At 37.2% G+C, this 14297-nt stretch overlaps 1 protein-coding gene across 3 annotated transcripts in view; it reads left to right on the top strand.

Annotated features, from left to right (window-relative positions):
• The window catches only part of CARMIL1 (capping protein regulator and myosin 1 linker 1), a 186513-nt gene that overhangs the window by 95188 nt on the left and 77028 nt on the right, over positions 1-14297 (top strand). For all 3 annotated transcript variants that reach the window (XM_079301418.1, XM_079301417.1, XM_079301419.1), the window contains 6 exons: positions 2659-2753; positions 6708-6794; positions 10389-10492; positions 12395-12472; positions 12588-12664; positions 13600-13704. In XM_079301418.1, coding sequence (XP_079157544.1) covers positions 2659-2753; positions 6708-6794; positions 10389-10492; positions 12395-12472; positions 12588-12664; positions 13600-13704 — 546 coding nt within the window. The remainder of the gene's footprint in view (positions 1-2658; positions 2754-6707; positions 6795-10388; positions 10493-12394; positions 12473-12587; positions 12665-13599; positions 13705-14297) is intronic.

Here is a 14297-nt window from a genome sequence, read left to right as displayed (position 1 = left end):
CTCGATCCTTGGGAGTCCCAAGTTAGGATATCTGTGATTTCCATGGAACTGCAAGACAGACTTCCCAGTCTGCAAAAGCCTGTTCGCAGGAGCTGATGGAAGTGATTTATTTGTTGTTCTTACATGCTCTGTGAATGTTGGCAGGCAGAATGTGCCTGCCTCCTTTCACACTGCTCTGTGCAGCCCTGTTCCAAAGGGAGTGGCCAGCTCCATGCAGGGAACAACAGAAGTGCCTGTTGCTGGCATCCAGAGGGTCTTTGACAGTCAGGTCGAGTCTTATCTTCCCCTTCTTGACAGGATCTTAATGTCCTTAGACCTAACACTGTTGCTTTCTCACACACATCCTTTTTTTCTGTTACAGGGATGTTGTCTAGACAGATCTCAAGGAATTGTTTTGTTTTGTTCTGGGATTTCCAGATTGGTAGTATTCTTTCCCTTGATGAAATATCCTTAGTATGTCGTATGTGTAGTTAAATTGAATCCTTTTGGGGCTTTACCTCCATGCCTGAATAAGCTTGTTTCAGCCAAGCATGGCTGTGTAATGCGAATAGAGCAAGCTTGGTGCTTTATAGAAAGTTTCAGACTTCATAAGCGTGCAGTCCAAAGAAGTAACTAATCTTATGACTTGAAACAAATAGTGAACAAAGGAGGGGAAGAGATGTTCCCCCATGAGCAGAGCCAAGGTGCCTCTGTTTATGCAAGAGTGTGTGTTATTTGTTGTATTATTTTTTCCAACATGAGTGTTGGAGCCCTGTGAGCCCAATACAGATAATCAAGTGCTTTCTGGTGGAAGTTGGTTTGCTGTGCCTTGGCTAAATAGGTCCCACACACTCTAGTTGTCCGAAACATCCTGGTAATCCTGCCTATATTGCTGGCAAAAGCTGGAGCAGAGTTTGTAAACAAGCCTGGAGGTATAGGAAAAGTATTGTAATGACAAAAATCTGTTAGGCATAAAGCAAGAGGAACTCCTCAAGAGGAAAGGTTTTGTTGCTTTTTAATTCAAAACCTCATTTTTTCTTGGCTGGACATAAGGACCTTGATTCAGTTGCCTAAGGGCAGGCATCTAGCACCATTTGAAATGCTGGAGGATTTCCAGAGTGTTGGCAAATGTCACTGAGGACCTACAGGAAATCTGTAGTTTTCTGCAGCAGCAGCTGGTAGCAAAGCGGGAGACCCTGGGGCCTGTCAGGTGGCAAACTTTCAAGACAGAAGTTCTTTTGTTAAGTGTTTCTATTCACATACTGCTTGTATTTTAGGAAGAGAATATGTTTTTCCTAAAGGCAGCCCTTCATCATGCATCTGTAGTGCTGGAACCAGTTTTAGCCCCAGAAGGACATAGGGTTTCAAAGGGAAACTAAACTTCCCTGGAGCATCTCTGTACTCCAGTAAGCTTTGCAACTGCAGGTAACCAAAAAGCTATTGAGGCTCTTGCTGTTCAGTCTCCTTTCTATTCCAAATACTTGAAGAGGATGCTCCACTGTGTTTCTAAGCACAGTTTGATGGCAGGCAGGATTTGTTCAAGGAAAGACGGCAGTGTTAATTAGCATTTTGCTAGGTCTCCACCACTGGCCTACAGGAGGAGAAATAGTGTACTTCAAGGCAGAGTGAGAAAGAAGGAAGTTCAAGACATAATTTTTCCTTCTATCTTGATATCTAACCTAGGTGAAGTAAGAACACTGAAGTTTAAGCCTCACTTTATCAAAGGCCCACAGTATGTCTCGTCCCTTATCATGTCATACATTCTCAGTTGGTGTGAGGACAGGTTTGAGGATTTGTCTTAGAGCTGATAAGATACCAGCCTTCTGATTTCATGCAAGGAATGTGTCTCCACCACAGTGTGACAGTGTGGTGTGCAAGGAAACCCAAGCTAGCTTTCAACTTAGTGCTGTGGGTGGTGACGCAGCAAAGTGCTTTCAGACAGGGCAGTGCTCCCTTGCCTCCCAAGTGGCTTTGGAACAGAGGTCATGCTGCTACACCTGCCTGCCATCGTTGGTTAAGGTTGCTTCAAAGCTCTCTGTGCTCCCTGGCCTGGCTGTGGTCAGTGTTACAGAACTGATATTCCACATCTCTTTTGGATCCATTGCTGGGACTGTGATCAGCCAGTCACGCCCTTTGGTACTCCTCACTGTAAAAAGAAGCGGAAGACCAGCTCATCAGTGTGCTGCTGTTCTTTGGGAGAGCTATTCCTGCTGTTTTGTAGGTTTAGAAATACTTATGAATATGCTGCATAGCCCATTTGTTTGAGTGACTCTTGACAGAAAGTTGCTGCAATTGGGCAGGATGGCTTGTGAGTGAAGGAGGTGGTGGTGTGCAAGTTGATGTATCCAAATCCTATGATATGCTGGGAGATGGAGGATGTGGTCAAGTTTGAAGTTGTTCTCTGTAACCCTTATTTTATAGCTTCAGATCTCTGTCAAAAGCATTTTAGGCTTTGATTGTATACTTTTCAGTCTCTCAGGTCACAGAATGAATAAATAAAAAAGATATGTGAAAGATAGCAAATTAGTCAGATAAGGATTGTTTAGAACTATGAAGAATCAGTGCTCTGTAGCAGCAAAAGCCACTGTGTCTAGTCATCCCTTGTTGCTTTTAAGCCTTTGAATGTGCTGATGACAGAGGAGATAACAGATTCCCTCTTCCTCTCTTTTTTTGCTGCAGGGATTTTGCACAGAAACTAGCCAGTGCCCTTGCCCATAACCCCAACTCAGGACTCCATACGATCAACCTTGCTAGCAATCCACTTGAAGACAGAGGTACTGTAACACTAACATTTTTCTCCTTCTATAAAAATGTAATAGGATTATTGCTGCTCCGTTCAGCTTTGCCTGAAAAATAGGTTATTGTTTTGTGCATAATGCTACTGTAAATTTCTGTTGTTCACAAATGACTGAGAATTACAATTCTTTCTGATTTATGCATATCCATTGATGTGTTGAGAAATATTTAAATGTCTTAAACCAACCCTAGATTTTAAAGGAAGATAGAATACAGTGATTATTTAGGACTAGAGGGTAAAAAAAAAAAAATCCTCTCTAGTTTTTAAGAGATAATCAGGGTAATCAGTTGAAAGATGAAGCACAAGGCAACTTTGTTTCTTGGACTGTATTTTTCTGATGGTTTTGTGTTTTTATTTCAGCTGTAATGCCATATTTCTATTCAGTATGCAAATTGCCCCTTTTTCTCAGCTCTGTGCTAGCCTGCCCTGTTGTGAGGTCTTGGTGATGCTCAATAATACTGGCATAACTGGCATTCCTATGGAGCAAAGTGCTGTTAACTCCACAAGATGGAAAATCAAGCTGAACAGCTCAGCTTTTCTCAGACTAGGTGCTGCTAGGCATGATTTCAGTACATATCAAGTCATTCCTCTCCCTTGTCTACTCTTTTTTCACCCAAGAGGCGTTTATTTTTAAAATAAGGTTGCATTCTTTCTGTCTGGAGTTGACCCTTCAGTGCTGCCCATGTGAGATTTCCATTTGCTTCACTTAATGCATTCCAGGCACACAGTGTTCTGGGATCAGACTATCTTGTGCTCCTGTTGGGCCAGAAGAAAAATAAGAATTTTACACAATGAACCTTTTCTTCTTTTATTTGATTTGTTTGGGGGAAATTTTCTATTGTGTTTGCTGTCATGATTCAAAATAGAGATGCTGTTCTTTCTGATTACAACCTGATGGACTCAGAATGCTGTTAACATAGAATTTTGTAGATGTCTCTTCTTTCTTGCTGCTTCAGTGAGGAAAAAATAGCTGGAAAGGGTTTTTTTTTTTTTTGCTTTCTACATCTTTATCACTTTTCTTTTGACTAGAAGCAGGTATGATAATGTTTTTGTTTTTAACCTATTGTATTTTTTTATTTGAAATTGTTCACATGAATTGCTTTAACTCTTTTGATTGCCTTTTGCCGGCTGATCATTGCTTGTCCTTGTTAAGAATTCTTATCATGTGAAAGCCAGGGCTTTGCTGAAGAAAGTTATTGTTGCAATGTGCCGTAGGCCTACTGTATTTTACAGAAATTTCTGTTGTAAGCTGGAAAAAAGGCTGCTACATTGTTGAGTCTGCTTTTGAAGAAGTGTATTTAGCTTGTGTTATTTGAAAGGTGGGGTTTTTTTTGCTTTTTGTTTTTTTCCAAAGGAACTAATTTTTATCTTGGAAGCAAAACAATTGACCAAAGATTGGGTACTCTACAGTGCAGGGGATCTTTTTTTGACTTTTTAAACATATCCATGGGGGTGCTTTCTTTGCAACAAACTAGATTCAAGCCATTCCACAATATCCACATATAAGACAAAATGAAATGTAGACACTACAACTTGGAGAAATTAGTAGGGTTTTTTCATTATCTCAGCCTCTCCTATCAAATATGCAATTAAGATTTGACCTTTTCATTAGAATTTGATAGGTTATAGAGTACTTAGAAATTAATTAAAATTGCAATGTGTAAATATTGCAACTTTTCAGTTCAAGAAAATTCCCTGGGTGAAAAGTAAATTTGACTTCAGTTCACCAAAGTGGTAGGCAGGATTTCACAAGTGAAAGTGGAGATTCATACAAACATGTGGATTTTGGAAAATACCTTTTGAAAAATCATCTGCAGAAACTGGAACTAGATAATTTTGTGGTTATAAGGGAAATCACAGAGTTCTTTGTTTTCTGGAGAAGAACATATTGCATCCTTTATGAACACAAACATACACTGAGCTATTGTATATTGCTGAGTACCAATAAGTAAAGTCATGATATTAATACATATTAATGCAACTGTCTGTATTCCAACAGCATGGGAACTCAGTTTAGTTTACCTAAAGCACAAGACCTGTCTTCAGTTGAAATACAGTGCAGTGTTTATATACAGTGAACTTTTTTTTTTGCTGAGACCAGTCTCTTAATTTGTTTTTCTGTCCTTTATGGTACTGTCAATATTTGTGAGAATAATACCTGGAAAGTTTGTTATCAATAGTCTGTAAAAATCTATCCACATTGAAGTGATGGCAGTTTTGCTTTTGGCTCTACTAGGATCAGAATCTAATCTCTATTTTGTTAAAAAATAATGCAAAACAAACATACTGAAGCCTAGTAGTACTCGAATTCCAAACTCTGTGCCTGGATGCAGCTAACTACATTTCTGCCATGTGAAGTCTCATCTCTGTTATGCCATTGGAAAAAATGAGTGACTTAAAGGCCCAGAGCAACCAGAAGCACTGTTTCTTTTCTGCACCTGATTCCTGTATCTTATAACTATAAATTACCTCCTGTGCTATTAAGATGTGTAAATTGTTCAGTTTGGCTATAACAATAATTAGACTGCAAATTGTTAGCTAAATACGAAGATGTTTGCTGCATGTCTTAGTCAAAAAATGCTTGACAGCAAAAATTACATTTGTTGTATCCTTAGTGATACTGATTGTCCTTATAGAGCTATGAAAGACAATCTTGTTAGTATGATTTGATTCATTCTTGCTGAAAGTTGGTGAAGATATCTGCTTACCATTGTACTTTATGATAAATGATTCCAAGGTCTCATGGGTCCAATGTTTTAGCAATATAAATAAAAAACTGTGTATTGTTTTCATCTGCACAACTATTGCATGCAACATGCTTTTACAGAGAGCATTTAAAAAAAAAACTACCACAGTATCTGCAAGGTAGCTTGCTCCTTCATTATCAATGATAAGTATGACAGAATAAAAACAGAGTAAATGTAGGTATGTGACCTACATTTTCAGGGACTAGTTCATGTCTGTGTATGTGGAAAGGGTATCAGCTTTTTAATTTACTATGTTTTCAACCAAGTAAAAGGTTTTACCCTCTTTCTCTGTGCCCTTTTCTCTCCAAGTGAATTGCTGTAGATGACTGTATTTCATACCTCAGGTTAAGCCTGGAGTTTCTATGTTGATTTATTCCTCTAATAAATATTTCACGGCTTAGTTGCATTGTTATTTAGGATGTTCCCCCTTAATCAAATTTCAATCTTTTACTTAAAATGAAGAATTAAATTTGTGGAGTGGAGAGCTTGGACACACTGGTTAAAGCCTTTAATGAAAAGTGCCTTCTTATGGCTTTCTTCTTTTGTTGAATTTGTGCTGAGGTAGTCCAGGCTGTGTCAGCATCTTAATAGGTTTTTACTGTTTAGGATTGCAAGCAGTTCTGGCATTTCCAAGCCTGTGTCCTGGCTGGCAGCCTGCAGGCTGCTGTAAGGGAATTAAGTGGCCATTATGACTTGGTAAAGGTTTCAGTCAGGCTCTTAGGGTTTGCCTCAGAAAAAGAGGGTGATGTTAGCTAATGTGGGTGCCTTTCTTGCCTTGACAGTCCTTCCTTTTAAAAGGAAATAAAAAGAGTTTAAAGTTTTGTGTGAAGCAGCGTTGTTTAGTTCCTGCTTAGATTTTTGAATTTAGTTTTTTTTCCTCAAACATAAAGCTTCCAGATTTTCCAAGTGCTGACTACCTGGTCAGCAGAAGTATGTGTGTATTATAAAGTTTTTAAACTAATCAAGGAGAATTACTGATGGCTAAAGGCAAAGTTTCTTATCTTTTCAGTGGTTAACAAAGCAGGGATCTTGATTACATCAGTAAAAGGTTCATAAAATGACAGAGCCCACCTGCACAGTGAGTTCTGTTCCTCCTCAAATGTCACCTGCTAAGATTTGCTGGGAAAACCTGAGGTCACAGAGCTCACCTGAAAACATCAATTTTGCCTTTCCTCCCCCGACAGGTGTGTCATCTTTGAGCATCCAGTTCGCCAAACTTCCAAAGGGACTGAAACATTTAAATTTATCTAAAACCTCCTTGTCACCTAAAGGTATGTTTTATAAATATGCCTCTTTTTCTCTTCTAAAACTTTCAGACTTACATACAAAAAATACTTATCAGATTATAAATAATAGTTTTTAAAAAGTAATTGTGTGTATTTTCTCAACTGTGCAGCTGCTTTTTTTGCAGTCCTGGGTTGCTGAACACTGGGGTGGGTTCTGAGTACCCTTCAGCACTTGGATAAATTCAGACTTGTTTCTGTTAGGGATATGTTTTAACCTGTATTATAAAGGAGGACTGAAATTAGGATTGAGATGAAAGATAGGTTTCATGTGCACTTCAAAAAAATATCTGAAAAAGCAAAAATGTGTAGAGAAATTTCCAAATGTTTTGTACACAGTTATTTTATGAAATCAAGCATTGTCACAATGGCTGCTGAGTGACTTGCTCTCACTAAAGACTTCTTTGTTTTATAAATTACCAATTTCTGATTTGGTGTTGTGATTGAAAAGTTTTTTTATTTTAAAAGCAATAGCAGCAGTTAAACACAAGTCAGAAGCTTTCAGGATTTTTTACATTTTTGTTTTACAAATAATAGAAGCAGTGACCTCTTACACAGATTGCACAAACCCAGGGTCTCCTGTATAGTTAATGGGTGTTAAAAATAGAAAAACCACACTGACATTATTGCTGCTTTTTGTAGATGTTGATGACCTGGAAAAGATGACTGAGTGAACACTATGAAGGACATTAACTGATAACAGATAGCAAACATGCCCTTTTATTCTGTTTATTACTGCTCTATGAAGTGCAGATTCTGTATTCTCCTTAGCTTCAAGGATTGACCTGGGGAAACATGGGTGGGGTAAAGGACTTTTTGTTGTTTTATTATGAGCCGATGGCTCTTATTATGCTTAAGTAAACATTAAATCCTAAGATGGATTTATTAAATAATGATTTTCACTAAAAATATTTTTATTAAACTCTGAGGTTGTTGTTTTCTATTGCTAGCTCAGTTTTTGGAGACAGTTGATTAAGAATCTTGATCAATGTAACATGTACTCTTGAAATGAGATGCTTGTGAATTTAACAGAAATTTATGCAGTTCTGTTATTCATTCATTCTTTACTTTTCTTTATGTGAGCTGAATTATTTCAGCAAGTGATTGTAAAGTTTGAGTCGAGAGAACACTCTAGCAACATTTCCTTTTTCATAAAGAATGAATGCCAGCTTGATGAAATTCACCCACACAACTCTTGTCAGTGAAAGTGAATTCTGAGGTTATTAAAAGAATCTGGAGGTTTTTAACATACTTTTAAAAGATGATCTTTAAGCAAAAGCTGAAAATATTTTCGAGTATGTCTAATACTGATGTATTAGAGTAACATGTTACCATTAATGTTCTCCCATGGCAGCTCCTCAGTATCTCTTAAAAATAGTATATGCCACATCTTAAAATGGGAATTCTTACAACCCTTAGGACCTGAAGCAACTCAGGTTGCTGTAAAGCTATCAGTTTCTCTCTAACTTAAGAAGACAGTAATTATTTGGCTTTAACTTCAGAGGCTATTTTGGAACTTGTAATACTTTCTGTGGAGAAAGTCTAAAAGAGTCCTTGGATCTTGGATTCAGTAGACTCCAAAGAGTATGTATTTTTTCCTCCAATCCTTCTTTTTCTTTTTAATTTTTTTATTTTAAGCTTTTCAGAAAATCCGAACAATCCCTTGCAGGTTTTGACCTTATTTTAAAAGTGTTTTCTATTTGAGATAAGTTTCTAAGATTGACAAGTGAAGTTCAGGTGGCAACTTCCCAGCTGATCTTTGTTCAAATACTGTGTCTCAAAGTTCCTGAGAGCTATTAACAGTCTGAGCCTCCTGAGAGTGGTAAAAGAGCATAAAAGATTGTCTGCAAATGAAAGTGAGATTACTGTTAGAGTATTGCATGAGGTAGTGTGAAGTTCAAACATAAATTTATTGATTTGAAGATTCTGGTTAAATGAAAAATTCTAGTATACTCATTCAAAGATAAAGCTTACTTTTCTGAGCCCAAGCCAGAGGCTAATTAAAAAAATCCCTCATTCCCATTGTTGCCTCCACTGATGTGGCTGATTTTGAGCAGTTGGCACTTTTTAAGCATGAAACAAGCAGCAACATTATGAATTGTTTGATAGCTCTTCTTCTCCCTTAAACTCAGACACTGAGTTCCCAGAATTGCTTTTTGTTTGTACATGCTGAATTGCTCATAGTTTAACCCAGCTAGGTATCACTGAGCAGCCAGAACAAGATTGCATTTGTTTCTTGTTGTTGCTTGTAAATGTTGTTGAGAATGCTCACTAAGGTGAATCTGAAGCTGTAATTTCAGACATTTAAACGGAGCTTTTAGATATTTTGAAGTCTCAAAAAGTATTAGTTTGCAGTTTACCTTTAGCAATAGAGTGTAGAATCAACAGCAGCATCTCAAGTTAAAAGAAAAATTACTCTAAGCAGAAAAGATTGCAGACTTGACTAAGGTGTTGCTGTGTTTGGTATTTTCCAGGTTCAAAAGTCTCCTGAAGCTGAGAGCCATAATATTAATATGGGAGACTTTCTTAATATTTGAAAGTTCAGAAAATTAAAGCACTGATGTAGGTATTTTTGTCTCCAGTAGCTTGCCAGCTGTTTTCTTTCACATCCTCACTGGCAAATCAGTTTCATAATAGTTTTTAAGTGAAGACTGGATGTGTTTCATCCATTGAATGTCCATCTAATTTCACTGACCAGCTTTGAGAATTTGTTGAATGTTGTGTAGTAGATCCCTTGCCTTCTTTATAGCTTCGGCCAGGCACTTACTAAAAACTGCCTCAGCAACTAAAGATTACAGTGATGTTTATGCATGTAAGAAACACATGCATGTAGTGCTTGAAAGGCAGCAAAGACCATCTACAATAAATTAAGAAGTTTATGATGAACTGCAGAGCCCTCAGATGAAAGAAGAAGATTTGAAGGAATCAGAAATAGCCATGTCCTAATTTATATTTTGAAAAGCTGAAAAGTTGCAGTGGAAGAAAGCCCTGACTGGTTTGTTCCCATTGTGAGCTTTTTAAATTTAATGTAAAAAAATATGTGTGTTTTCTGATAAGCAACTGAGAGTCTTTATGCATCTCTTGGTACTTTTAATTAACTATTTTTATGGAATCACGGACAAATACATTAATTGAAATATTTTTAATTTCTAGGTCTCATCAGTTGCTTTTGAAGTTCCAGTAATTATAATTGTTAATGTACTTGGTCTTCCACAGATGCTTTCATGTACTTCCACAAATAGTTTTATCTAAATATTATTGTTTGTAGGAAGACACTGGGTTAACATGATGGAGTAAACTGTGTTTTTAAGGTCTGTTTGAAGATAGATCTGGATACCTCCTGGGAATACACTCCATCAGGGAGGTTGGGAGAGCATGGTCCAGGTGGAACTGAGCATCCTCTGTCAGGGACAGCTCTCACATCTCCATGGTGATCTGCATTCCTCAGCTGCAGTACAGCAATGGCAACAGGAAACCACTAAACTTCAGTGTGTGTGTGCTCACTGGAACTGTGCACTTGCAGGCTCTGGGCCAGCTTTGTGCAGAGCTGGCTGAGCTGAGCTGTGTCCTCTTTTTTGGCAGGGGTGAACAGCCTTTCCCAGTCTCTGAGTGCCAACTCGCTGATCGCCACCACGCTCGTCTATCTTGACCTCTCAGGGAACGCGCTCCGCGGAGATGATCTCTCAGTAAGCACCTCCCTCCCTCTGGGGCATAATGAACACATGGTTAAATTGATGGCAAAGATGAAAAACCTTATGGGTTTGATCCTTTTTGACCTTTATTTCTTTATTTTTTTAGTAGGGATAGAAAATAGCAATTTTATTTCTACTCTTCGGTATAAAGTCAGAGAACTGCCCCATACAGCTGAAAAAAATCCACATAATTTTAGTTCATGCCTTTAGCTTCTACTGATACATGAGAGAAGTGCAGGGGTACCACTTTTTTCAGTGGACTTATCATTGTCTCTGAGTTCTGTTTGAAAGTGACAAAATGCCATTAAAAAGTCCTCATCATCATTTTAATGATAAGAGTATTGCAAATTTTTCATTGGTAGGTTGGGAGCAAATTATTTCCTTTGGCTTGTAAAGAATTAATTTCTGTTTTTCAATATTTTTGTTTGTATAAACACATTTGCGCACCTCCTTGACATGTGCTGTTGAAACCCATGATACTTTAAAGAATGTAATTATTTTTTAGACTCCTTCAGTTTATCAATTGCCATTGAAGTGAAATGCTATTTCCTCCATAATGAAATCCACTTACTTCTCAATTTGTATAAATTCACTTTTTGACTGTTACATTTGCATTTCTCTTTCACATCAAAAGTTATGTGCATGTAACTGTCAGGTTTTGAATTCTGAGTATTGAGCATCTAGAAGATGCAAAACTACAGTCAACCAATCTCATCATTTAAAGTGCAGTCAGATATGACTTTATGACTTTTTCCTATATCTTACTTGCAGATTCATCAGCATATTCAGGGAACTAGCCTTTTCAGACATGAGGTGAAAGGGTCAGTGGGACAACAGGGTTTTAAAGGTAGCAAATAAATATAAGTTAATTGTAGAGTAGACACACAGTGAGTTACTCTGAGAGAATAACATAGTAAATAATGTAAAAAAGGTAAAATAAAATGTAATAAATATTTGACAGGCAGTGTTTAAAAAAACCCCTAAGGTCTACCTACAATATTTTAAGAGATAAATGTGGAAAGTGAGGCTTTTCTTAACCTGTCAGAGGGATGGTTCAAAGATAAAGATTATTAATACTGAGGTCTCTTAATCAGTGGAATGTTTTCTAACAGGAGCAAGGAAATCCTGCTATTTAGCAATTAAACCCTAGGAAAGCACAGAAATTTTTAAAATGGGGACCTCTCTTGTATTGTAGGTATAGGGGCTGAATGACCTAATTTTTGGGAAAATGGATCTATTTTAGAAACATTAACCGTGCACTGTTTGGTTGAATTTCATGTGGAGTTGAGCTTTCCACTTTTCTGTGAATTAGGTCATACTTTTATCTTTCTGTGTTGCTCTCTGAGACTAAAAAGAGCCCAAAATGAAACAGTATATAGTAAAAAGTTTTACATATGCTAACATTTACATGACATATTCTATACAGTGCTGAAACCATCAATGTCAAAATCTTACTACCTTTTCTATAATCTCCCTTAAACCTGTAATGTGCAGCTGATATTAGGAACTAAGCATATACTTCAGGTGCAAATAAGTTGCTTCCCTCATGTTTAATGGGTCTGACTTGAGCTTACAAACCAATTACCCTTTCTGAAATCTAAGTGACATCACAAATCTTTGTTTAATTGTCATCTCAATTAATTATCATCTGCTGCAAAAGTTAAATGTAGTAACACAAGACCTGTGCTTTAAGAGAAATGTTGGATAAGTGTAGTTTGAGTTGCATTTTCCCACTATTTAAAAAAAAAGATAGCCTGCAAAAGTAAAACAGCTTGTATTGATCAGGTGAAGTTTCAGATGATTTTATAGTAAAACCTGAAAATGCAATGACAGGTAGTAACTGTTTTCATAATATAAATATTAACATCTGTAATTCTTTCTGTCCAATAATTATAGAGCCTGTACAATTTTTTGGCCCAGCCAAATGCCCTTGTTCACCTGGATTTATCCAACACGGAGTGTGCGCTAGATATGGTAAAGACCATTTTTTTTGGCTATTTCAATACAAGGAAACATTCCCCACCTTCTATGCCTAGGAACTTTTTTGGGTTAATATAAAGTAAAATGATTTGCCCTTATATTGAAACAGGTGTGTGGAGCCCTCCTTCGTGGATGTCTTCAGCATCTAGCTGTCCTCAGCCTCTCAAGGACTCTGTTTTCTCATAGGTACAATTTAAATGTCATTACCCTCAACTTCTGTAGTATTTTGGTTTATAATTTCTTGGAGTTATGTAGCAGCCTTCTTTTTAAGAATAAATCTGAGACTTTTTTATAAAGCCTTGGAAATCTTAGAGCTCAATGAAATAGGTACTATTTATTCTAAGCAAAATATTTTCTTTCCCTTTCTGCTCTTTGCTAAAGGTCTATAAAGTAAGCTACCTTGTCTAATATGTTTGTGTAATACTGATGCAGCAGAAAGTCTGTATATATATATCTTTTGTCTCTAAAGGGCATAGCATCAGGCTTTGAAGTTTGGCTGACATGATTCATCTTTATATAAGATTTTTAAAGTTTGTACTTTACAATTTTCATATTTGATGATGGTTGCAAATGCTTTTTTTTCCTGTTTTGTCTTCTTCTGAGAGCAACTCCCTTTGCAAGCTTTTGTGATTGAACATTTACTTTTTAGAGTGCTTGCATTGTGGGAAATATTAACTTCCATTTTCTTCAGGTTGAGGCTTTGGGTTTTTATCAGAGATGACCCCTAATTGATGCTAAGGTATTCTAGCATTGAGTAATTATTTTGAGAGGTGAAAAAGCAATTTTAGGGTTTTGTTAATGTCCTGTTTGATCTTCTGCTTGTGAGATGTAAGTATGTTCACTATCAACCAGACCTAAATCATCATTCTTTGTAGTTCACCAAACAGGAGGTAGATAGTAATGTCTTCTGTGCAGCAGTGCAGTTGTGAGGATTGTTTGTTGAATCAACACTTTGATGACATTATAATTCTAAGCTAATTGAGAGCCACTGATTACAGAACTGCCTAAGGTAGAGCAATTAAACTGTAAAAGATCATTACATTTCTGATGGCTTGCATTCACTATTTATTGGAATGAGGAGTGTCTAAATGGTACTTCTTAATGAATTTGTTTACTTACAGAAAAGGCAAAGAAGTCCCTCCTTCCTTCAAACAGTTTTTCAGCAGCTCACTTGCTTTGATGCAGATTAACCTTTCAGGAACTAAACTCCCTCCTGAGCCTCTCAAGTAAGAATTTAATTTCATTTTCTTCTGTGCCTAAAACCTAGTTTGCATTGCTGTTATATGAGTGCCTTGTATTAAAAACGGGAAATAATTTTGCTTGCTTCTTTTTTTTCCCCATTGTATATTATTGATATTAGAAGAGTGAGTTTTGTGGTGATCACACATTCATAAAATATTCTTTCCATTTCACAGTTGAGACTATTAATCATATTTTTTGCTCTGGGAATGTCAGAGTTGTTTAGCTTCTGTCAGTATTTTTTGGGGGGTATATTTCTTTCTTTGTGGCTTAGGAACAAAACTCCACAGTGAAATGGGATTATAGGCTTGTTTGAGTGCCATTCCTTTGGGACTGCATTATTGCAGCAGCCATAATGAAACAGAACCTGTTGCAGTGTTTGGGAGGACAAACCTATTGCACAGACTATGCTGTCCTTTTTGGGGAGGAGTCAGTGACAGCTGTTTCCAAGAATGCTAAGTGAGATGAGTCTCCTTGTTGTATGTCACCCAGCCTGTGACTCACGGGTTCTGCAGGCTGAGGGAAATTGTGGAGCACTGTCACCCTTCTCGTGATGTGCATGGATTTGACCTGTGTTGAA

The sequence above is a fragment of the Erithacus rubecula genome (assembly GCF_903797595.1).
Source record: "Erithacus rubecula genome assembly, chromosome: 3".
NCBI classification, from domain to species: Eukaryota; Metazoa; Chordata; class Aves; order Passeriformes; family Muscicapidae; genus Erithacus; species Erithacus rubecula.
Note: the sequence above shows the minus strand (reverse complement) of the source record. Positions and strands in the feature narration are given on the sequence as shown.